This window comes from Oncorhynchus kisutch, linkage group LG23 (assembly GCF_002021735.2).
Source record: "Oncorhynchus kisutch isolate 150728-3 linkage group LG23, Okis_V2, whole genome shotgun sequence".
Classification (NCBI taxonomy): domain Eukaryota; kingdom Metazoa; phylum Chordata; class Actinopteri; order Salmoniformes; family Salmonidae; genus Oncorhynchus; species Oncorhynchus kisutch.
In genome coordinates this window covers 16,472,566-16,497,492 of record NC_034196.2, presented here as the reverse complement: position 1 = coordinate 16,497,492, position 24,927 = coordinate 16,472,566, and the positions used below count along the sequence as shown (strand labels likewise).

General features: G+C 39.5%; 1 protein-coding gene across 1 annotated transcript in view; it reads right to left on the bottom strand.

The window, feature by feature from the left end:
• The window catches only part of LOC109868270 (WD repeat-containing protein 5), a 28,802-nt gene extending 3,881 nt beyond the window's left edge, over window positions 1-24,921 (bottom strand). The window contains exons 1-7 of the mRNA XM_020457708.2: window positions 24,702-24,921; window positions 19,095-19,223; window positions 18,608-18,716; window positions 15,133-15,206; window positions 14,953-15,042; window positions 1,809-1,898; window positions 1,598-1,681 (exon numbers count right to left, since the gene is read on the bottom strand). Of these exons, the coding sequence (XP_020313297.1) occupies window positions 1,598-1,681; window positions 1,809-1,898; window positions 14,953-15,042; window positions 15,133-15,206; window positions 18,608-18,716; window positions 19,095-19,166 (519 nt within the window). The 5' untranslated portion in view covers window positions 19,167-19,223; window positions 24,702-24,921. The remainder of the gene's footprint in view (window positions 1-1,597; window positions 1,682-1,808; window positions 1,899-14,952; window positions 15,043-15,132; window positions 15,207-18,607; window positions 18,717-19,094; window positions 19,224-24,701) is intronic.
• Window positions 24,922-24,927: the final 6 nt, after the last annotated feature.

Here is a 24,927-nt window from a genome sequence, read left to right as displayed (position 1 = left end):
CTTCTAAAATTGATTAAATAAACACATTTCCTCAGCAATCTACACACAATACCCCATAATGACAAAGTGAAGACAGTTTTTTTTGTAAAAAAATTAAAAAACACAGAAAAACCTTATTTACATACGTATTCAAACCCTATGAGACTCTAAATTGAGCTCAGGTGCATCCTGTTTCCGTTGATCATCCTTGAGCTGTTTCCACAACTTTACTGGAGTCCACCTGTGGTAAATTAAATTGATTGGACATGATTTTGAAAAAGGCACACATGTCTATATAAAAGGTCCAATAGTTGACAGTTCATGTCAGAGCAAAAACCAAGCCATGAGGTCGAAGGAATTGTCCGTAGTGCTCCGAGACAGGATTGTGTCGAGGCACAGATCTGGGGAAGGGTACCAAAACATTTCTGCAGCATTGAAGGTCCCCAAGAACACAGTGGCCTCCAAGTTCCAAGTTTGGAACCACCAAGACTCTTCCTAGAGCTGGCTGCCTGTCCAAACTAAACAATTGGGTGACAAGGGCCTTGGTCAGGGAGGTGACCAAGCACCCGATGGTCACTCAAAGAGCTCTAGAGTTCCTCTGTGGAGATGGGAGATGTCCAGTGCCAGAAGGACAACCATCTCTGCAGCACTCCACCAATCAGGCCCCTATGGAAGAGTGACCAGACAGAAGCCACTCCTCAGTACAAGGCACCTGACAGCCCACTTAGATTTTGCCAAAAGGCACCTAAAGACTCTCAGACCATTAGAAACAAGATTCTCTGGTATGATCAAACCAAGATTGAACTCTTTGGCCTGAAAGCCAAGCGTCACATCTGGGGGTAACCTGGCACCATCCGTACTGTGAAGCATAGTGGTGGCAGAATCATGCTGTGGGGATGTTTTTCAGCGGCAGGGACTAGGAGACTAGTCAGGATCGAGGGAAAGATGAACGGAGCAAAGTAGAGAGATCCTTGATGAAAACCTGCTCCAAAGCGCTCAGGACATCAGACTGGGGCGAAGGTTCACCTTCCAACAGGACAACAACCATAAGCACACAGCCAAGACACTGCAGGAGTGGCTTCGGGACAGGTCTCTGAATGTCCTTGAGTGGCCCAGCCAGAGCCCGGACTTGAACCCGATCAAACATCTCTGTGCAGCAACACTCCCCATTCAACCTGACAGAGCATGAGAGGATCTGCAGAGAAGAATGTGAGAAACTCCCCAAATACAGGTGTACCCAAAAAGACTTAAGGCTGCAACCGCTACCAAAGGTGTTTCAAAAAAGTACTAAGTAAAAGGGTCTGAATACTTCTGTAAATTCCAGTTTTTTTTATTTATACATTTGCAAACATTAATAAAACCTGTTTTTGCACTGTCATTATGGGGTATTGTGTGTAGATTGATGAGGGGTAAAAAAAAAACTACTTAATCCGTTTTAGAATAAGGCTGTAACGTAAAAAATGTGGAAAAAGTCAAGGGGTCTGAATACTTTCCGAATGCACACTGACCAGATGGTGTGATAATCAACTACTATAAGCTAATAAGCAGAAAAATCTATTATCTGAAGTACATTGTTTTTAGGTTCATTGAAGGTGTCTACATGTGCATAATCTCTTACTGCAGAGACTGGGTCAGAGTGGGCCGGCAGGGTCTTCAAGCATTTACCGGTTTTAACATCCCATATCCGCACACTCTCGTCAAACTAGAAGAGAACTCATGTTACACAGCAACAAATATTCATCACTCCTTGGTAGAAATCAGGGTTGGCAATAACCTTTTCTATGTAAAAATATTACAATAGCAGTGTTGCATTAGTAGGTAGGACTCACTGATCCAGACACGATGAGATTGGACTGGGGATTAAAGTTGCAGCAGAAGACATAGTTGCTGTGGCCTTTCAATGTCTTCAAACATTTCCCCTACAATAGGAAATGAGTGTGTTTAAATTAAACATGTTCACAGTATGAGCTCATTATGGTCGATCCAACAACTGCATGGAGGGTCTCAAAGTAGCGATTATGATGCAACTGCAGAGAAAACAGTTGAAGGTAGTTTAAGGAGACATCGCTGAATAGCATTAGTGCAATGCCTGGAAGTCTACCAGAACAGCAGACTTCCTACCAGTCATTGCGCTACAGCTAGTTAGCATTGGCTTGGGAAACTACCTCTTAACTTCCATCATACTGGACACAGAGACATAAGAATTGTATTCATGAGTTCATCTGACTCTTGGTAAGTAGAAAAGTAGCCAAAATCTCACATTATCCTTTTAATACCATGACAACGTGGGCGGGGGGAAAAAATCCCTACCCAGTGGGCTTGACATGATAAAGACGTCTTTTATTAGTTGAAATCAGGTCGAGATGTCTTATAACCAATTCACAACCAGATTAAGATGTTTTTTTCATGAAGTCATTTAGACATCTTATTTTGATTGATATCTGTGTGAAATCCATCAATTGGGAACTAATGAATTTATTTAAATTGACTGATTTCCAAATATGCGCCGTAAAATCGTTGGAATGGTTGCATTTATATAAACATGTCCATAGTGTTTGTAGGCCATGCCCCCATTGCATATAAGACACTAGAACAATTATTCAAATTGTAGTAATGTTATTTTTCAGCAGGGCTTACATGATTCAGCTTTGCACACTTGGCAAACAGCTGACAGAGCGCACCAAAGCGGGTTAGGGCCTCGTGGCGTACTGTACTGGGCTCGGGCCTATTCTGTTTGAGACCCGGGGGACTTGGCGTGGACTCGGACTCAGGGGGGCTTCATACGGGCTGAGCTCTTCCCAAGTCCGACAGAATAATATTACTCTGGGCTCCAGCTAAATGGTACTCGGTCAGAGTCCACTTCAGTTTATCTGGACAGATTAACTTTTTAAGGAGTAGGGTCATTTTAGGAGTAGGGCCATTTTAGGTTTTTATTCAGCAGGTGATGAAATATCAATAAAAAAACAAACAATGAAGTGATATATTTAACCTCCAAGTCATCGAATTTGTGACAGTCTCTGCAGTCCTATAGCTATCAGAGATGGTCCCTAATTTAGATTTTTTTTCTGGACGCTATAAATGCTTTTACTACAGGCTATGGTAGTGTTTTTCAAAGTTGCAGTCCACCCAAATGAAATGTGCACATTCACTTCCACATTTTTTCTAGGCAACCAGCATAAGATAAACATGCACAATAATACAGGATACCCTTATAACATTTCACTGCCTTTAAAATACAGTACAACTGCAGTACAATTAAATAATGGTTTAATTAATGATATAGCTTGCTGTGCGTTGGCTTCTAATAGTAATCTTTGTTAGAAAATTGCACTGTTTAATGTACTGCACATTTTCTTGTTCAACAGAATGCTGTTTTGATGTTCTATTATGACATTAACAAGCAAGTAGGCCGGTCTTATTTCAGTATCCTACTACAATCCACCGGGATTTACAAAACCCTGTTTTTAAATGGCATTCATTTCCATCAATAATTACCCCCGAAATTATTGCACCTGAATTAGCGGCGGTTTGTTGGGGAAAATATTTGGCTATTTTAGCTGGTAAACGTTACCCCCTGGCTAATCCTCCATGGACATTGTAAAAGTACAGTTTTAACTGCTTGAGACATTGGTTGTAGCTAGCTAACTTAGCTAACGTTTTGACCTTTTGATATCCGTCAAATATACCTGAGAGTCATGTCTAGTTTCTCCCTTGTTCATTCTCCGTCGCTCAGCCAAACTCAAACTTTCCACGTTGCAGAAGAGATTTGCCAATTACACCCATTTCTAACAATGTGTTGTGGGAATGATATAACTTTTGAAAAAAATATCTTTACGCACTTTACATTTTTAAATTTGACTTTAAGACTGCCAAGCTGTCCTCAATTTGGGGAACCTCTGTCCGAGACAATGTCCTCAGGATTATGGAGCGGTGTGTTTATAGAAAGATGTTTGAATATTAACGTGTTAGGATTAAAGCAAAACTTTACCATTAAGGATTAGCGAAAACATTTCATTATCCAACTGCCATTTCATTTGGTTATCCTCTTAAAATGTTTCAGATTGATGACCAATGAATTAAAATGTCCCACTTCAATATGAAGGGTCAGAGGAACAAATATGCCTTTGCCACCACGTGTGTTCGCTCAATTGTAGTTGGTAAGTAAATGTGAAAAGTTGAGACATTTGACAAACAATGAGAGATTTTTAGTAGACTATGACTGTTAAAGATATTATACTGTGCATTACTGTTCTGTCCTGCATGCCGACATTATGCCAATCATTCATACATTTTCTTCTCTTATTATGCTTACAGTAAATGTCCTGAAAAGCCATACAACTCAGGAGGTCGATCTACCGTTGGCCCCCCCGGAAAGTCCTAAAATATGCCCCTGACCTCCGTGGTGGAGGACGCAAAGTATGTACATGAGCTAGTTGCTCTATTTTGAAGCTATAAGTGCCAAACTTCTTCAACTGGAAATACTTTTAGCCGGCCGAGTCCACAGTGTCTTTATGAATGTCCTTTTCTAGTTCTTTTCAAATGTATAATTGATGAAGTGGTAATGATTCTCTTCACTGCAGATCTGACCCATCACACCACTCTTCAAGAGGGCCACTACGCTCCAAATCGCATTCTATGCTAAAAAGGTCCTTGATGAGGATCTACCCCCATCACACCACTCTCAGTATTCATTCAGAAATTAAAACAATGGGCTTGTATATACACCCCGTCCCAGTCTTTCTATGCATGTAATGTCTGTGGGTGAATTATGAAAACAATTACTGCATGCAGATGTGCAAAAACATTGATGTAGATCTTTTCTTGATCTACTTTCAAATGTAAGAATATGTTGCAGATTTAAATTGGTGACTATGGGAAACACAAAAATGTAATGAACAAGGTTTTCAACATCCAACTATATCCTCTGCAATACTTTTTACAGTACGTAATAAACTGTAGTCAGGTTGTTACTACCAGGTTATGATGAGGGCTTAAATATGACATTATGACCAACTGGTCGTATGGTGGTCAGAAAAATACGTAATATTCTGGTCAGCAAAAATAAATTTAAAAGAAGCCAGTTTCGATCAGAATAAGATGTCATACTGATGTTTTTTCAACCTGGTTTTGCCCACTGGGTCTTCACTAGATGCAGATAACTAATGTTAAGGCTACCCTGAGGTGCTACAGTTTCCATGGCGACTTAAAGTTCACCTTATTCTCCACCAAAATAGAAATGGACTGGATTGTTGGTAACATGTTGTTCAAGCCTTGCCACACTGTAAAGGGAAAGTGCTCAGATTAAAGCCAGTAAAATCTCAAGGCATGAGAGCTGATTCGTTACGGTAGATGCTTCTGCATCCCACTCGGCAAGAGGAAGCAGGAAGTCCTTTATCCCTGCAATCATTGCGGGATTTGTTTTAGTAAACATTTTATAGAAAATACATGAATATATTTCTGAACGATGCATTGCGCTGCTATGTTGACAATATGACCCGGTGGCACAGATTAGTTTGATTTGAGCAGAGCGCTCCACCATCACCTGTTTTAGCCGGTCACGTGCCCAGTGGACCCCAGTTCAGTCTAAACAGATTCCCTCATTACTCTCATGAATAAAACTTCATTCATTGTTTCTTTTCCATTGTCTGCACTTTATCCCACTCCTTCCAGTGCAATGTGTACATATGTATATTTGGTGATGTGTATTTAGGGCTGGGCGGTATACCGTATTTTACTATACACACACACACCGGTATCGATTGAATGGACCGGTTTGGGTTTTTACTTTACCTTCTTTAACAGTATTTAAAAGTTAAATGTGCAACTGCCTTGTGTAATGTCAATTTTTTAAAGCTTACGCACTACTTGTTTACTCTTCGCTCCCCTTGTTTTTTTATTTTGAAAAAAAGAATATGCAAAAATGTCAAAAAATATATATTTTCAATTAATCAATTTTAGAATAAGGCTGTAAGGTAACGTGGAAAAGGGAAGGGGTCTGAATACTTCCCGAATGCAGAGTGCGTGCGCGCGAACACACAAACACAGTCAAATGTTTGGACACACCTACTCATTCAAGGGTTTTTCCTTATTTTTACTACACTGTAAAATAATAGTGAAGACATCAAAACTATGAAATAACACATATGGAAGCATAGTAACCAAAAAAAGTGATAGAAGAATTTAAAATATATTTACAATTGTTTAAGTAGCCACCCTTTGCCTTGACAACAGCTTTGCACACTTTTGGCATTCTCTCAACCAGCTTCACCTGGAATGCTTTTCCAAGTCTTGGAGGTCCCACATATGCTGAGCACTTGTTGGCTGCTTTTCCTTCCCTCTGCGGTCCAACTCATCCCAAACCATCTCAATTGGGTTGAGGTCGAGTGATTGTTGAGGCCAGGTCATCTGATGCCGCACATCACTCTCCTTGGTGAAATAGCCTTTACACAGCCTGGAGGTGTGTTGTGTCATTGTCCTGTGGAAAAACAAAATATAGTCCCACTAAGCGCAAACCAGATTGGATTGCGTATTGCTGCAGAATAGTGTGGTAGTCATATGGGTTAAGTGTGCCTTGAATTCTAAATAAATCACTGCCAGGGTCACCAGCAAAGCACCCCCACACCATCACACCTCCATGCTTCTCGGTGGAAACCACACATGCAGAGATCATCCGTTCACCTACTTTGCGTCTCACAAATGACACGCGGTTGGAACCAACAATCTCAAATTTTGACTCGGACTAAAAGGACAGACTTCCACTGGTCTAAAGTCCATTGCTCGTGTTTATTGGCCCAAGGAAGTCTCTTCTTATTGGTGTCCTTTAGTAGTGGTTTCTTTGCAACAATTCACCCATGAAGGTCTGATTCATGCAGTCTCCTCTGAACAGTTGATGTTGAGATGTGTCTGTTACTTGAACTATGAAGCATTTATTTGGGTTGTAATTTCTGGAGGCTGGTAACTAATGAAAGTATCCTCTGCAGCAGATGTAACTCTGGGTCATCCTTTCCTGTGGCAGTCCTCATGAGAGCCAGGTTCATCATAGCGCCTGGTGGTTTTTGCAACTGCACTTGCAGAAACTTTCAAAGTTCTTGACATTTTCCAGATTAAGACATGAAGGTAAGTCAAAGTAATGACGGACTGTCGTTTCTCTTTGCTCGTTTGAGCTGTTCTTGCCATAATATAGACTTGGTCTTTTACACCAACTCTACCTTGTCACAACACAACTGATTTGCTCAAACGCATTAACTTCTTGGTGACAGGAAGCAGTATTTTCACATCCGGATGAAATGCACGCCCAAATTCAACTGCCTGCTACTCATCCCCTGAAGATAAGATATGCATATTATTAGTAGATTTGGATAGAAAACACTCTGAAGTTTCTAAAACTGTTTGAATCATGTCTGTGAATATAACATAACTTATTTAGCGAAACCCAGAGGACAAACCATTCAGATTTCTTTTTTTGGGGTCACTCTTTTTTCTAAGGGACTTCTTGCAGTTCCTACCGCTTCCACTGGATGTCACCAGTCTTTAGAAATTGTTTGAGGTTTTTCCTTTGTGTAATGAAGAAGTAGCCCTGTTCAGAACGAGGGTCACTTGTAGTGTACTGTTAGATAGAGGCGCGTGACCAGAAAGCTAGATAGTTTGTTTTCCTCCTGTATTGAACACAGATCATTCAGTCTTCAATTTTATCGATTATTTATGTTCGAAAATACGATATGATATGCATATAACTGGTAGATTTTGGATAGAAAACACTAAAGTTTCCAAAACTGTTAAAACAGTGTCTATAACAGCTCTGACTTGGCAGGCGAAAACCTGAGAAATCCATTCAGGATTTTTTCTATTTTTTTTCTATTCAATGCCATTACAGTATCCATTGAATTAGGACTCAAATTGCAGTTTCTATGCCATCCACTAGATGTCAACAGTCTTTAGAAATAGTTTCAGGCTTGTATTCTGATAAATGAGGGAGTAAGACCAGTCTGAATGAGTGGACCCTGACATGTCACAGAGCTTTTTCCATGCGCAATCCCGAGAGAGTGCCTTTCTTGTTTACCTTCTATATTGACGACGTTATTGTCCGGTTGAAATATTATAGATCATTTAGGCTAAAAACAACCTGAGGATTGAATATAAACATCATTTGACATGTTTCTATGACATGTTTGGATTTTTTGTCTGCCTGTTTTGACTGCGTTTGAGCCTGTGGATTACTGAAGTAAATGCGAAATAAATTGAGGTTTTTGGATATAAAGACACTATCAAACAAAAGGAACATTGAGTAAATGAATGTCTTGAGTGCACCCATATGAAGATCAAATTTAAGGGATTAATTTTCTCTCTTCTTCTACTTGGGTGGTTACTGTTGTAATGATTTGTCTGCTGGGCTATGTTCTCAAATAATCGTAAGCTATGCTTTCGCCGTAAAGCATTTTTAAAAATCTGACACCGTGGTTGGATTCATAAGAAGTGAATCTTTAAACCTTTGTAAAATATGTTTTGTTTTCTGAATTTTTATAATGAGTATCTGTATTTGGCGCTCTGCAATCTCACTGGATGTTGGCCAGGTGGGACACTAGCATCCCATGTACCCTAGTTGAGTTAAGGAAAGAAATTCCACAAATTAACTTTTTAAAAAGGCACACCTGTTAATTTGAAAGGCATTCCAGGTGACTACCTCATGAAGCCTGTTGAGAGAATGCCAAGAGTGTACAAAGCTTTCATCAAGGCAACGGGTGGCTACTTTGAAGAATCTCAAATATAATATTTTTTAATTTGTTTAACACTTTTTTGGTTACTACATGATTCCATGTGTCATTTCATTGTTTTGATGTCTTCACTATTATTCTACAATGTAGAAAATAGTTTTTAAAAAATAAATTTAAAAAAGCTAAGAAAACCCCTGGAATGAGGTTGTGTGTCCAAACTTTTGACTGGTACTAATATAATCTATAAATAATTCGTAAAGTATTCTGACTTCCCTTTTTCCACATTTTGTTACCTTACAAACTTACGCTAAAATTGATGAAATACATGTTTTCCCCTCATCAATCTACACACAATACCCCATAATGACAAAGTAAAAACAGGTTAAGAAAAGTTTACAAATGTATTCAAAATAAAACAAAAATACCTAATTTACATAAGTATTCAGACCCTTTGCTATGAGACTCGAAATTGAGCTCAGATGCATCCTGTTTCCATTGATCAGCCTTGAGATCCCCATCCAACCTGACAGAGCTTGAGAGGATCTGCAGAGAAGAATGGGAGAAACTCCCCAAATACAGGTGTGCCAAAGTTGTAGCGTCATACCCAGCAAGACGAGGCTGTAATCACTGCCTAATGTGCATCAACAAAGTACTGAGTAAAGGGTCTGAATACTTTAGTGCTAAGTTGTTTTATTTTCAATCAATTGAGCAAAAATTTCAGAAAGTCTGTTTTTGCTTTGTCATTATGGGGTATTTTGTGTAGATTGACAAAACAATAAAACATTTTAGAATAAGGCTGTAACATAACAAAATGTGGAACAAGTGAAGGTGAACTGTGCTGTTTCACAAAAGTTCTGAACCTACATACATTTTAAGGACACAGTAAAATTGACATGAGTTATCTTGTTGTTTTTAGTCACCCCCTTTCAGCTCCACTCAACCCCTCCCATCTATCTCTGAACACCATCCAGTTTTGATTTCTATTGAACATATATTTATCAACTGTGCTGTTTCACAAAAGTTCTGAATCTTTCTATTCTCATAGTTTCTACAGATTGTAAATTAAAGATAATACTTAAGCAAAAATATTTATTATATTATTGATCGATTGACTGACTTTTCAAATCACCCTGCAGTGCTATTTGCAGAGTTAGCTCCAGGTAAATGTTGCAATTCTTCATCTATTCCTGAACATGCAATCAAAAACAAGCTCCATATGGACAGTACCAAAACAAATGATCTAATGATTGTCTCTTCGTAGAAGAATCTGCAGAGCTGGGATGGTTGCATCCCCATATAACATTCTATTGGTTGCAATAATTTTGTATAATAATTTAAAATGTATCAGTTCATAAACCACCATTTTTCAATCTTTATTGAGCATAATAAATAGCATGGACTCACTCTGTGTGCAATAATAGTGTTTAACATGATTAATGAACGGTCTACCTCATCTCTGTACCCCACACATACAGATAATTGTAAGGTCCCTCAGTAAAGCAGTGAATTTCAAAACAGAGTCAACCACAGATTAAAAACCCGTGAATATCCCTTTGAAAACTTAGAATGGATCAACAACATTGTAGTTACTCCACAATAATAAGCTAAATGACAGAGAGAAAAGAAGCCGGCACAGAACAACAATATTCCACAACATGCATCCTGTTTGCAATAAAGCAAAACTGCTACAAATGTGGCAAAGACATTAACTTTATGTCCTGAAAACAAAGTGTTATAATTTGTGGCAAATCCAACATCATCAGTGAGTACGACTCTTCATATATTCAAGCATGATGGTGGCTGCATCATGTTATGGGTATGCTTGTCATCGGCAAGGACTATGCAGTTTATAACAAAAAGAAATGGAATAGAGCAAAGCACAGGCAAAATCCTAGAGGAAAACCTGGTTCAGGCTACTTTCAATCAGACACTGGGCGACAAATTCACCGGAGTTGCTTACCAAGACGACATCGAATGTTCCTGAGTGGCCTAGTTACAGTTTTCTTTAAAATTTTATGAAAAAAATCTAAGAATACAATAGGATTTTCATTAGTTTGTTACTGTAGGCTATGTAAAAAATAAATAAAAAACATGCTAAACTACACAACTCAAGTGTTAATCCATTATTTTGTTTTGGCAGGTCTGAAAACATTATGAACCTAACACGCTGACCATACACATATTATTCAATTGTTGCATCCAAACTGCTTATGAGCGTCTGCCTAGCCAGGCGCTAAAATAGAACTTGGTTCTACTTGTGACGCGTTGCACATCCTGCCTCTCCCATCTCCTCATTGGTTTTTAGGAGCATATACCCACATGGGTGATTGAAAGATGAACTGAGGTTCACACTCCAGTATTGTTGGTGGTGGTAATGCACCTTAAAATTGGTTGCTAACCACTACAAAGTCCAAAGAAGAAGACTGAAGGAGGAGAGATTACTAGAAACTAACTCGGTTTACCATTTTATCTGTCGATTAATTGTCAGAGGACCTTTTGCATTTCAGGTAAAATAACAACCCAATGTTTATATCCCAGGACAAATTAGATAGCAACAGCAAGCTAGCTAGCTAAATTGCCACGAATGTTTAAAGCTTTTCGACATGTCCCCAAATTAATATAGTTGGTTCAGAGGTCTTTTTCATATTTCAACCTGCGGTCCTGATCACGTCAGGTGTGGATGGACATAATCAACATACGTGCCCCCCTGGTGTAGTCAGCTGGTAAGAAAACAACAGAATAGCATATTTTAAGTTTGCGCTTCCTTGCCTATATGCAGCCGTGAGTGCTCAGGTGTTGAATACATGGAACCGCAGTCATCTTTGGAAAAAGTTACATTTTGAAAGAGAGCTCATTTGCTAAATGTTTTGAGTTGTTTGGCAAAAGCAGTTATTTTATAAACCTTATAATATGCTCTTTCTGATATGTAATATAAATCAAAAATGTCTGACCTGCATGAACCTAGGATTAGGAAAAAAGTCATTCCCTTTGTCAATTTCACACGCTGCTCTGTTCCCTCAGTGTCTTCATTCACAATTGAAAATATTGTCACCCATCAGACTATTGTCAATTGAAACTTGTCTTTAGGCTACATATATGAGTGAAATTAGTTTCAATATTGTTTAGGTGTAGTTTTGAGCGGCCATTATCAGATGGGCAGCCAACCCCTTCCAGTCGGGTGAAGGAAGGGGTAAATGACACGTCCTCCTAAAACTGGTTATAACAAACTGATCGTGATGAAGGAAAAATGTACAGTAGAGTATTACAATATTATAGTCTATGACTCCAAATAGATTGTAAAAAAATATTTTTTAAATACAATTTACACGGCAGTTAACTTCTTTGGGACTGGGGGGCAGTATTGAGTAGCTTGGATGAATAAGGTTCCCTGAGTAAACTACCTGCTACTCAGGCCCAGTTGCTAATATTTGCCTATTATTAGTAGATTTGGATAGAAAACACTGAAGTTTCTAAACCTGTTTGAATGATGTCTGTGTATAAGAGAACTCATATGGCAGGCAAAAACCTGAGATAAAATCCAACCAGGAAGTGGGAAATCTGAGGTTTGTAGTTTTTCAAATCATTGCCTATCGAATATACAGTGTCTATGGGGTCATATTGCACTTCCTAAGGCTTCCACGAGATGCCAACATTCTTTAGAACGTTGTTTGATGCTACTACTGTGAAGGAGGGGGGAATGGGAGCTGAATGAGTCAGAGGTCTGGCAGAGTGGCATGAGCTGATCACACGTGCTCACGTGAGAGTTCGCTCTGTTCCATTGCATTTCTACAGACAAAGGAATTCTCTGGTTGAAACATTATTGAGGATTTACGATAAAAAACATCCTAAAGATTGATTCTATAGTTTGTTTGACATGTTTCTACGAACTGTAATATAACTTTTCGTCTGAACTTTCGCCTGGACTTGCCCGCGCATCGTGAGTTTGGATTGTGTACTAAACGCGAACAAAAATTAGGTATTTGGACATAAATGGACGTTATCGAACAAATGAAACATTTATTGTGGAACTGGGATTCCTGGGAGTGCATTCTGATGAAGATCAAAGGTAAGTGAACATTTATAATGCTATTTCTGACTTCTGTTGACTCCACAACATGGCGGATATCTGTATGGCTTGTGTTGTTGTCTGAGCGCTGTACTCAGATTATTGCATGGGGTGCTTTTTCCGTACAGTTTTTAAAAAAATCTGACAACAAGTTCATCTTTAAAATGGTGTAAAATACTTGTATGTTTGAGGAATTTTAATTAAGGGATTTCTGTTGTTTTGAATATGGTGCCCTGCAATTTCACTGGCTGTTAGCCAGGTGGGACGCTACACATAAATAAATAAAAGTAATGACCATCATGATTTTAGGAAAAGAGGATGATTTTGTACATGTATTAAACTGCGAGTTTGACCAATTCCATCCATTTGCACATTGGAAATAAAACAACAACAAAAAAAATCCAGTTTTTACAGTAACAGTATTTTTGCCTATATATTTTATGTAAAATGAGCTGGGCTTATATTTGCATTAAGGCCAACCTTTTCTAGAGAATCTTGATTTTTTTTCAATAAGTACCATTAGTTTATTACAACCTATTTTTTATTTTATTTTTTACTCAGAGAACTTGAGGGGCAAATAAAATAGCCCGCTGACTGAATTTGGCTCACGGGCCACCAGTTGACAACCCCTGAGCACCTTCACCCCTCAATCCAAGACCCATCTACATTTATTTTTAACAGTTTTATCAAATGACAGTTGTGTCTGCACTGGCTTATACCATCAAGGCCTCCATTGCACCACATAGGGCTACATTTCCATCAACAGTCTACATCCAAATCACAAAACATCCAAATAAATTGAAAACTGAAATTACAGCCACAGAATTCACATCAGTTTGTGACAAAACAAGCAATTCATAGTGTACAGAATCATTGTACAATCTAAAAATCGCTGTGAAATATATTTTCAAAATATTGTATTTTCAGTTGTTTGAAGCTGGTGGATGAAACAAAGTAAAACACTCAAGCGCAAGTGTTGCGGGGAAATGGGATGCAGGGAAGGGGGGGAAGTCTGACAGGGTCATAGCGCCTCCCGACCCCTCCTGTCTCAGCCTCCAGTATTTATGCTGCAATAGTTTGTGTCGTGGGCTAGGGTCAGTATGTTATATCTGGACTATTTCTCCCGTCTTATCCGGTGTCCTGTGTGAATTTAAATGTGCGCCCACTAATTCTCTGTCTCCCTCCCCTCCCGGAGGACCTCAGCCCTGGGATCATGCCTCAGGACTACCTGGCCTGATGACTCCTTGCTGTCTCCAGTCCACCTAGTCATGCTGCTGCTCCAGTTTTAACTGTTCTGTCTGTGGCTATGGAACCCTGATCTGTTCACTGGACGTAGTACCTTGTCCCAAACCTGCTGTTGGCCTCTCTCTACCGCACCTGCTGTCTCTAATTCTGAATGACCGGCTATGAAAAGCCAACTGACATTTACGCCTGAGGTGCTGACCTGTTGCACCCTCTACAAACCACTGTGATTATTATTATCGGACCCTGCTGGTCATATATGAACATCTTAAACATGTTCTGTTATAATCTCCACTCGGAACAGCCAGAGGACTGGCCACCCCTCAGAGCCTGGTTCTTCTCTACATTTCTTCCTAGGTTCTGGCCTTTCTAGGGAGTTTTTCTGAACCACCGTGCTTCTACATCTGCATTGCTTGCTGTTTGGGGTTTGAGACAGGGTTACTGTACAGCACTTTGTGACATTGGCTGATGTAAAAAGGGCTTTATAACTACATTGATTGATTGTTTGTTTGTTTGTTTATATTCAGCTTAAGTGTTGTTGCAATTCACCTAGCTTCCACATGGGTGAGACATTCTACATGTAGCGTCTTCAACTGAATTTACTATTTCATAACATTACATGGCAAAAATAGTAGCACTGGAAAGTTACATCCTGAGTGATAAAGTATATGCTTTGAATTACTTTGCCCGCAGCTACACACTGCAGTTTGAGTTGACCGCTGCAGTGGTGCACATTAGTGTTAATTCCCTTCATCTGAACAGCGGAGTGTCAGCAACAATAATGCATGTCTTTTCAGTACTCACACCATAACAGAGAAAATAAAATACTTGAGAATAAATGTACTTGGGAATCATTTCTTATCCTAATACAGAAGCATGTCTGTTCTATGCCATCTCCAAACCAGCCCCCTTATTCTATATTTCTGAGAATAACCTCTCCATCCTGCCTCTTACCGAGCTGACGTCCCAGATCTTTAGAGTCTTGTCGTCAGATGCTGAAACCAGGAGGTTGGAGTCTGAGGACCAGGCGACATCTGAGATCCCCTGCAGATGACAAGTGAAAGGGCAACTTGGTTTGTGCCACACTAGAGGCATATCCATAAAAATATATACATAATGGAAGCTTGAACTCACAAGTTTGTGTCCCGATATTGTTTTCTCAAACTTTCCATCGTAGGCTCCCCAAATTTTTATCAGTTTGTCAGCAGCTGTAAAACATATTTCAAGACAGGTTACATAAGCATGTTCTATTGAAATGTAGTGTTATCATTAGGGATGGGCATTTGAAATATTTTCACCACTAGAATAATGTTTAGTTTTTTGGGGATATCCCGATAGCCAAAATACATGTGTTTTTTTGTGAAACGTTCTTAAAAACCTGGGCACTTGCTGCACAACTAGGGAAAGACACCAGCCGCTGCCCTTCCCCCACCCTGCTGCAGTAGCAAACAGAGCAGCACTATGTGAGACAGGAGGGAGAGAGAAAGTAGCCATATTTGCACTAGTGAGACAATATTCTTGCTGCCATAGCATGTCATACTATCTGGTTAGTGATGGAATAACCGTTACATACAGCACCTTCAGAAAGTATTCTCACCCCCTTGACTTTTTCCACATTTTGTTGTGTTAAAAAGTAGGATTACAATGCATTTCATTGGTTTTTTTTGTCAAGGGGTGTGAATACTCTGAAGGAACTGTACATGCAAGCACCAATGTCCATCAAATCACACTCACAAATCTTACATGCACTGTGCTCTATATATATATATATATATACACACACACATCCCTCTTTCTTCCTTGTGTTTGGTGAGAAAGCAAACATCAAAAGGATATAGGCAACAGGTATGACAACATTGAATGTATATATTGAACAAATATATTTAAAAAACACAGGTACACCCTGTGCTGGGGACAACAAAAGGACACTCAAATGTGAAGTTTATCTTGATTAGATAAGTATTCAACCCAAAGTCAATGCATGTTAGAATCACCTTTTGCAGCGATTACAGCTGTGACTTTTTCTGAGTAAGTCTAAGAGCTTTGCACACCTGGATTGTACAATATTTGAAGAACAGTATTATTTTCACAATTCTTCAAGCTTTGTCAAGTTGGTTGTTGATCATTGCGAGACACCAATTTAAGTCTTGCCTTAGATTTTAACCCAATTAGTTTTTTAAAAAGGTTATTGTCCTGCTTAAAAGGTGAATTTGTCACCCAGTATGTTGGAAAGCAGACAACCAGGTTTTCCTCTAGGATTTTGCCTGTGCTTAGCTCTATTCCGATCCCATTTATCCTAAACTCACTAGTCTTTGCCATTGACAAGCATACCCATAACATGATGCAGCCATCACCATGCTTGAAAATATTTAGAGTGGTACTCAATGACATGTTGTGTTTGCCCCAAACATAACAACTTTATGACCTGAATATAAAGTTAACTTCTTTGCCACACTATTTTGAAGTGCCTTACTGCAAACAGGATGCATGTTTTGGAATAGTTTCATTATGTACAGGCTTCTTTCTTGTCACTGTCAATTAGGTTATTTTTGGGGAGTAACTACAATGTTGTTGATCCATCCATAGGAGAAAACTATCACTGCAATTAAACTCTAACCGTTTTAAAATAACCATTGACCTCAGTGAAATCCCTAAGCGGTTTCCTTCCTCTCCGGCAACTAATTTAGGAAGAAGGATGCCTGTATCTTTGTAGTGACTGGGTGTATTGATACACCATCTAAAGTGTAAATAATATTTCACCATGCTCAAAGGGGTATTTAATGTTTACTTTTTTTTTACCCATCTACCAATAGGTGCCCTTCTTTGCGAGGCATTGGAATACCTCCTCGGTCTGTGGTTGAATCTGTGTTTGATTCACTGCACGACTGAGGGACTTTGCAGATAATTGTATGTGTGGGGTACAGAGATGAGGTAGTCATTCAGAAACCTTGTCAAACACTATTGTGCACACAGAGTGAGTCCATGCAGCGTATTATGTGCCTTGTTAAGAACATTTTTACTCCTGACGTTATTTAGGCTTGACATAAGGGGTTGAATACTTGTTGACCCACTGACATTTCAGCTTTTCATTTTTAATTAATTTGTAAACATTTATATAAACATAATTCCACTTTGATATCATGGGGTATTGTGTGTAGGCGAGTGACAAATATCAATGTAATAGTTTTTTTTATTCAGGTTGTAACAACAAAATCTGAAGGGGTGTGAATACTTTCTGAAGGCACTGTATTGCGATATTATATAAACTCCAAGTGTCGATTTGCATTTTTAAAAGGTAGCGATGTTGGCGCTAGTCGCTCACACCTGCGCCAAAACTATGGTATTTCTTTTGTTCTCCATCTTTTTAAATAGTTTGAGCCAAAATGTTTCCAGCTATTTCCATGAATGATCAAGACTCATTTTCTCATGCTCTCTTGTCTCTCTGCAGCAGACATATAGTGAGCAATATGTTTGGAACATCAAATCGCAATACATAGAATCGTGAGAATACATATTGGCACCCAAATATTGTAATTAAATTATATTGTCCCTGTCAATTCCCAGCCCTTTATCTGGTAGTGCCTGTTTTGACTGCCTCAAATCGACGTAAAGAAGCTAGCTATGCTAACCAGCTAAGTTAGCCAACTAGCAAGGCTAACTGAGGCGGTTTTGCTGCGCTCTTCATCCTTGTCTACAACAACTCCATTCAAGTTTAACAACAGCCAACCTGTTGGTTGCTCGTTGTAGTCTACTGCTTCTCATTAAGTTAACTTAATTCTGTAGTTTTAATTCCATTTTGCACAGATTCGAAATATCCCACTTCACTTGCTAGGCTACATATGGAGCCTCTGACTGTAGTTCCGCTTTGATCGCCTGACACGTTTCACACCTGTGCAGGCTACACGTGTCGTTTTTATGCAGTGCCCGTCAAAACAAACGGTCAAAATGTTGTTTATTAAATTAATGTCAAATGTCATGATAGGCTATAGACTTGTATGGCGCAATGACAAAGCATTTTCATTGTTATAAGGCCTATATTTATTATTATTTTTAAATTAATACTCTCGTAAGTAATGGAATACTAAAGTGTTTGGATATTCGATTAGAAATTCTCTGGTACTTTGGTATACTTTTTAGCCCGTAGTTCTGAAAGTATCGCTCGCGAGCCAAAAAGCAAAATGGCATACTAAATCACATATGTGCAGATATGTGCACCACGTCATTGTTCGCTCTCTGGAACTTGAATTGCTAGGGGGGCGGCCAACGTGGGGGAATATGGCGCAGCATATCTTCCATAAAAACTGTCACTTTCAAACTAGGGATTTCATGTCTAATTTAGTTAAAACAGTAATTCTGCTCATAGATTATGCATGTACAGTATGAACTAGACATCCAGCCCAAAGCAGGAGGTTTAAAGTCTAACTGTGCCTTCCTTTAGTTATCATGCAAGAGTTATCAGATCATTTACATTGAAAGAACATTAATTAAATGCAAATGTTATACATTTTATTCTACAACAACTTGTGCATGCAAAGTTACAAGCCTAATAGCAGTATTCGGTAAACCTACTGTTCTAACCCCACCTAAAGCACTCATCATAAAAACTTACATGAACTGGCGAGCCACTCTCCACTGGGACTGAACTTGACAGACGAAACTGCTTTTGTGTGGCCGGCTAAGGTGAATTTCAGGGTGTAGTTGGGCTTGACTGGTGCCGACTAAATAGGGGACGTAAACATTTGGAACAGGAAAGCAGTTCAGTTGATATCTGTAGAAGCAGTTAAGGCAATTTCCCGTAAAAAAAAAAAAAAAGATTCAGACACTATGTAAATAGCAGAGACACAGGACAATCTGGCTACATGGTATATTTGAGTATCAAGTGACAGAGGTTTCATCAACGCAGGTCCCAGGGAACCAATGGGGTAGTAGCCCATCTGTACAAATCCATAGGAAAAAAACATTTGAATGGTAATAAAGCTAGCCATTGTCTTCCGTCAGATGGAATCATTCTAATGTGACATGCAATTACCAGGAGCCATACCTGCAGACAGCTGTCACACTATCTGGCGACAATGAGGGCAAGCATGAACCCATACCTTACTCTGGCTGGCAGATGCAGATGACGTTTTAGTGGCCTCAGTTTCTGGTTTCTTCTCCTCTGTTGCCATGGTGATAGTGATGGAGCCGAGTGGGATTGGTTCGTGAAAGCACGTGGGACAACCAGCCTGCAAAAGAGGAGAGCAGAAAGGAATGTTCATTATGCCAAGATGTAGCCGACTAAACTCAATTCCATGGCGAAGAACGTTTCTGATGAAGTCCAACTGAGTTGAGCTGAAACCAGGCTTTGTGGAACTCAGCTCTGACTACGTCGATTCTCCCAAGGTCAATACTTCAACAACAAAAACTTCTTATGAAACGCTTACCCTGTCCCCATGTTTGTCCTCTGTAGGTGTGCCTTTGTTTGCTGAAATCCATACTTATTAATAAAACCTTAACCAATTAACCAGACTGTTTCCTTGTTGAGATTCAATTGACACATGCGCATTTGTGCCGAGTTGCCCTCTTAGAGGAACAGCAATGAGCAAACAGTTGGTGGTTGTATTTGATTAAACGTTTAATGAAAAAGTATGGATTTCAGCAAAGAAAGGCATGCAACTAGAGAGGACAGTTTTTTTTATGTATTGACCTGGGGCAAATCTATGTCGTCGGAGAAGAATTCAACAAAGCCTGGTCTCTGCTAAACTCCGTTGGTGGAGTTAATCAGAAATTTCATTCACCATGGAGTTCACCATGGGTCGTCACTAGTTACCACAGCAAAAGTCAGAAGACCCACCTACTCGACCAATCAGATGAGGGAGTGTGATGTTGCATATTACGTTTTTTTAGAAAAGGCCTAATTTTCGGCCTCCCGGGTGGCGCAGTGGTCTAAGGCACTGCATCACAGTGCTAGCTGTGCCACCAGAGATTCTGGGTTCGAGCCCAGGCTCTGTCGCAGCCGGCCTTGACCGGGAGGTCCATGGGGCGACGCACAATTGGCCCATTCTATTTGATAGAGCAACGTTGTTAGTTCCCCACAAGTCTATCATTCCAATAGTAATATATCATATTCATGATCTTCGGCAAACTCAGATGGGAGTGTAAAAGTCTTCCATTAAATGGTGTTCTGTTTCAAGTTGTGGGCACAAAGAAGTATGAATAGTGCCACCAGCGGAAAGACAGACAAAAAGCAAAAAAGAAATACGCATCTGAAACTAACAATAAGGCAAGCCATTTTGTCACAACTTTGGAAGTATGCTTGGGGTCATTGTCCATTTGAAAGACCCATTTGCGACCAAGCATTAACTTCCTGAGTGATGTCTTGAGATGTTGCTTCAATATATCCACATAATTTTCCTGCCTCGTGATGCCATCTATTTTGTGAAGTGCACCAGTCCCTCCTGCAGCAAAGCACCCCCACAACATGATGCTGCCAGTCCAGTGCTTCAAGGTTGGGATGATGTTCTTCAGCGTTCAAGCCTCCCCCTTTTTCCTCCAAACATAACGATGGTCATTATGGCCAAACAGTTCAATTTTGCTTCATCAGACCAGAGGGCATTTCTCCAAAAAGTATGATCTTTGTCCCCATGTGCAGTTGCAAACCGTAGTCTGGCATTTTTATGGCGGTTTTAGAGCAGTGGCTTCTTCCTTGCTGAGTGGCCTTTCAGGTTATGTCGATATAGGACTTGTTTTACTGTGGATATAGATGCTTTTGTACCTGTTTCCTCCAGCATCTTCACAAGGTCCTTTGCTGTAGTTCTGGGAGTGATTTACACTTTTCGCACCGAAGGACGTTCTTCTCTAGGAGAGAACGCTCTCCTTCCTGAGCGGTATGACGGCTGCGTGGGCCCATGGTGTTGATACTTGCATACTATTGTTTGTAGAGATGAAAGTGGTACTTTAAGGCATTTGGAAATTGCTCCCAAGGACGAACCAGACTTGTGGAGGTCTACAATTGTTTTTCTGAGGTGTTGGTTGATTTCTTTTGATTTTCCCATGATGTCAAGCAAAGAGGCACTGAGTTTGAAGGTAGGCCTTGAAATACATCCACATGTACACCTCCAATTGAATCAAATGATGTCAATTAGCCCATCAGAAGATTGAAATGCCATCATTTTATGGAATTTTCCAAGCTGTTTAAAGGCAGTCAACTTAGTGTATGTAAACTTCTGACCCACTGAAATTGTGATACAGTGAAAAAATGACTTGTGTCATGCACAAAGTAGATGTCCTAACTGACTTGCCAAAACTATAGTTTGTTAACAAGAAATATGTGGAGTGGTTGAAAAACGAGTTTTAATGACTCCAACCCTAAGTATGTAAACTTCAGACTCCAACTGTACATTAATTATTAACAAAAAAAACTCAAATGTAAAACAAAGTTACATTTGTCCTCTGAAGAGGGGGTGGGTGGGCCAATTAAATAAATAGCAGGTAAAAAGCTTTGCGTGTCTAGAAAAAAAGTGCCATGCAAGTCCAAAGGTGTACTGCAAGTCTATTTTAAGTTAAATAAATACCTTTATTAAGTTCCTGTGCCAAATAAGGTAACAGGGTTGAAGTTTCTTAAAATCTGCCAAAAATCTGCCAATTTAATAAATAAATGTGAAACTGTACATTTTACTTGTGGATTACGAAAATAATCTCCAAAATCGTGTAGCAATTTGTTTGTCTTCATGCCGTTTTAAAAACAAACGCAGACATTGGAGAAAACCTATTTACGGTTAAGACAAGTAACAATGAGTAAGGGCAAACATCATAAGCCGAGTTAGAATAAGACATCTGATTACCATTTTGCATTTGGAAAGGTTGGTTTTATTATAGCTAACAAATAACCAAATAATTGATGATCACTAAATAAAAGAAATCCATTGGAGTTTCTCAAAATGCATACTACCGTGCTCCGAGCACACAAATTGGAACACGGAGGGCAACTCTCCAATGCTTCAAAATATGTACATCGATACAAGCTCCAACAGAAAGTATCAAAAGAAATGACGCAACCACGTAAAAATGACACATAATCTATTGAAATCAATGGCAGACATTATTTGCGCAGATCAAGAGAAAATATACTTCTGACTTCAGAATGAAATGTTGAATATTCACATCTCAAATGTTGCGTGACTAAAATATTTTATCTTGATATGTTAACAATTACAGTACCAGTCAAAAGTTAGGACACACCTACTCATTCCAGGGTTTTTCTTTATTTTCTACATCAACTGGTAAACTCTGATTTACCATCCCAAGATATCCCTGCAGAACATGTATTTGCACCCCTACTGGATGGAAACTACAAGTGTAATGGCTGTGCTCAATACAATGGAACTTATAAATGTAGATCCTTCAAAACAGCCCCAAACAGGAAAACAGATCCCAATCAAAAGGTGTTATCACGTGCTCCACTAAGGCAGTTATTTATCTTATAACTCATCCTTGTGGTATAAATGATGTGGGTAAAACAAGGCGCGAAACAAAAGGACGTATCTCGGAGCACCATTAGGTGCAAAAACTCCACTTACCCAGTTGCGGCCCACTTTTTGGAAGAAAACCACTCGATTTTGTCTCTACTTTATATTGGCATCGAACATGTCACCCACCCTAGGAGAGGGGGTGATTGACAATTTATTGTTAAAACGAGAGGCTGCTTGGATCTTTAATTTAAAAGACCCTTGCTCCCTTCGGTCTCAAAGTAGACTTAGATCTGAAGCCATTCTTGTGATTTTGCTATTGTAAAAGTTTGTAGGCTTATGTAGCCAAATTGTATCTATGATCGTACGCTATCCATTTATGTTTCCTGTATGCTATTTTAATATGAGAATTAACCAATGATATCAGGCCACATCTGGCCATGATTACAGACACGTGTGTCTTTAGACACACTATAAATGAGTCATCCCGCAGTGTTTGTCATTATATCCTGATGAAGACAGCTTGTCTGTCGAAAAATAAACACATAAATATTTTTGCATCTGAGCTCCTAGAGTGTGCGGCTCTCCTTTATTTTTTAAATAATAATATTGAAGACATCAAAACTATGAAATAACACATATGGAATCACGTACTAACCAAAACAGTGTTAAACAAATCAAAATATATTTTATATTTGTGATTCTTCAAAGTAGCCAGACCTTCATGTCTTAAAGTAATGATGGACTGTCGTTTCTCTTATATATATATATCGTCTATTGTTGCCATTGTCCTGGCTGGAAGAAGGTTCAGTGACACTTGAGGTAATACAGCAGGGGGAGTGCAAGTGTTTCTCAAATGTATTGTTTTATGCATTCTCCACTCTCATCCTCACAAGAACAAACTCAAGAAAACGTGGTCGGTGAATACACTTGGAGCATGAGAACACAGAGATATTTCACTGGATGGTATAAATGTGAAGCATTGAACTACGTTTTGTAGACTGATTTTTTTTAATCGCGTTTCCACTCACTACCAAATATGGTAGATGGAAAAAGGTATGGAAGATGGATTTGGGCAACATTCAGCCAATCTTCTCATGAATTAAATATTTGATATACAGTTTTCTGTTTCCAAAACTAATCTGTTATGAACAGAGTGGACTAGGTTTTGTAGACGGATTTTTTTATCGCGTTGTTTAGAAAGTGCAAAAAGGCTAAATGGGGTAATTGCACACGCGCACTTCACATAGGCGTTCCCTAACGCAAAAATGGAAATTATGCTAGGACACGCCAACAGGATCTCGCTAGCTCGTGCTTGGCTCTGACCATCTCATTGCTTGGTCTGCCCACTATGACTAATTTGTTCCCATTGGAAACGACAGGCTGTGGCATCTTTCCGTTTAGTTGTAAAAATATTTGAGCATGTGGAACACGGTAGCATGCATATTGAGAAACACCCCATGTCCCTCATCTGCATACACGCCCTCATCTGATTGGTCGTTTCCCCACGAACCGTAAACCGGTATACGCATCGTCACACTCCAGCTGATTGGTCGAGTAGGCAGGACCTTCTGACTGTGGTAACTAGTGACGACAATGGAGTTGAGTTTAGTCAGCTTTTCGATGACGATAATGTCAGGGGAAATGTAAGGATAATAAATTGTATAGGTACAACGCAAGACGCTACCCTTGTTTGTAGATTAATATAACAATATTGGATATGATTTTGAACCCTAGGTATGATTTTGTTAATAACGCAGCGACACTGACACTACCCCCACACTGGCTTCCTACCCAGTCATGGATGGCACAGCTAAGTAACGTTAGCTAGGTAGAGCCGAGTAGTTAAGTAATAATGACGTTCGTTTGTCTGGAGAAAGAGGAGATACTATGTTACCTGGCTGGCCAGCTAGCTGCCATTGCAAGTAAACCAATTACCGTGAGTTAGATAGCTATAGTAACCTCATTTACCGCAGATGGGCCTGTGTTTCTTTTCTAGCTATGCTAGCAATGTTGTTCGCAAACACTAACGTAGTGTGCATCTTGTTGGTGATAATAGCTAGCTAATGGTTTTAATCCAGGTAGTTATTGTATGAATCCTATCCTTCAAAATATAGTTAACTATGTTAAACACAGATGGCCCTACTCTCTCGTTTGTCTAGCTTCTCACTGCACATGCAAATTGCAAGCTCGACTAGTTACCAGGCTAGCTAGCTGACGTTACTCCATCCAAACAATAAAATCAGGGATACTCACGGTAAGGCCCAATGTTAAAATGTATTTGCTCGGCTGACTTTTCTTCCTTCAGGAAGAAATCTTATCAATTACACGAATGTGTTTAGCCTATAAATACGATGAACGTATTTTCGCCCTAATTGAGCACGAATAAAAATCTAGGGCCAGTTCGTTTCAGTTTAGGGCTCAGGCGGGGAATGTGGCAGTGAAGAAGACGCACATTGCGCATGTGTGCTTAGGCAGTGCA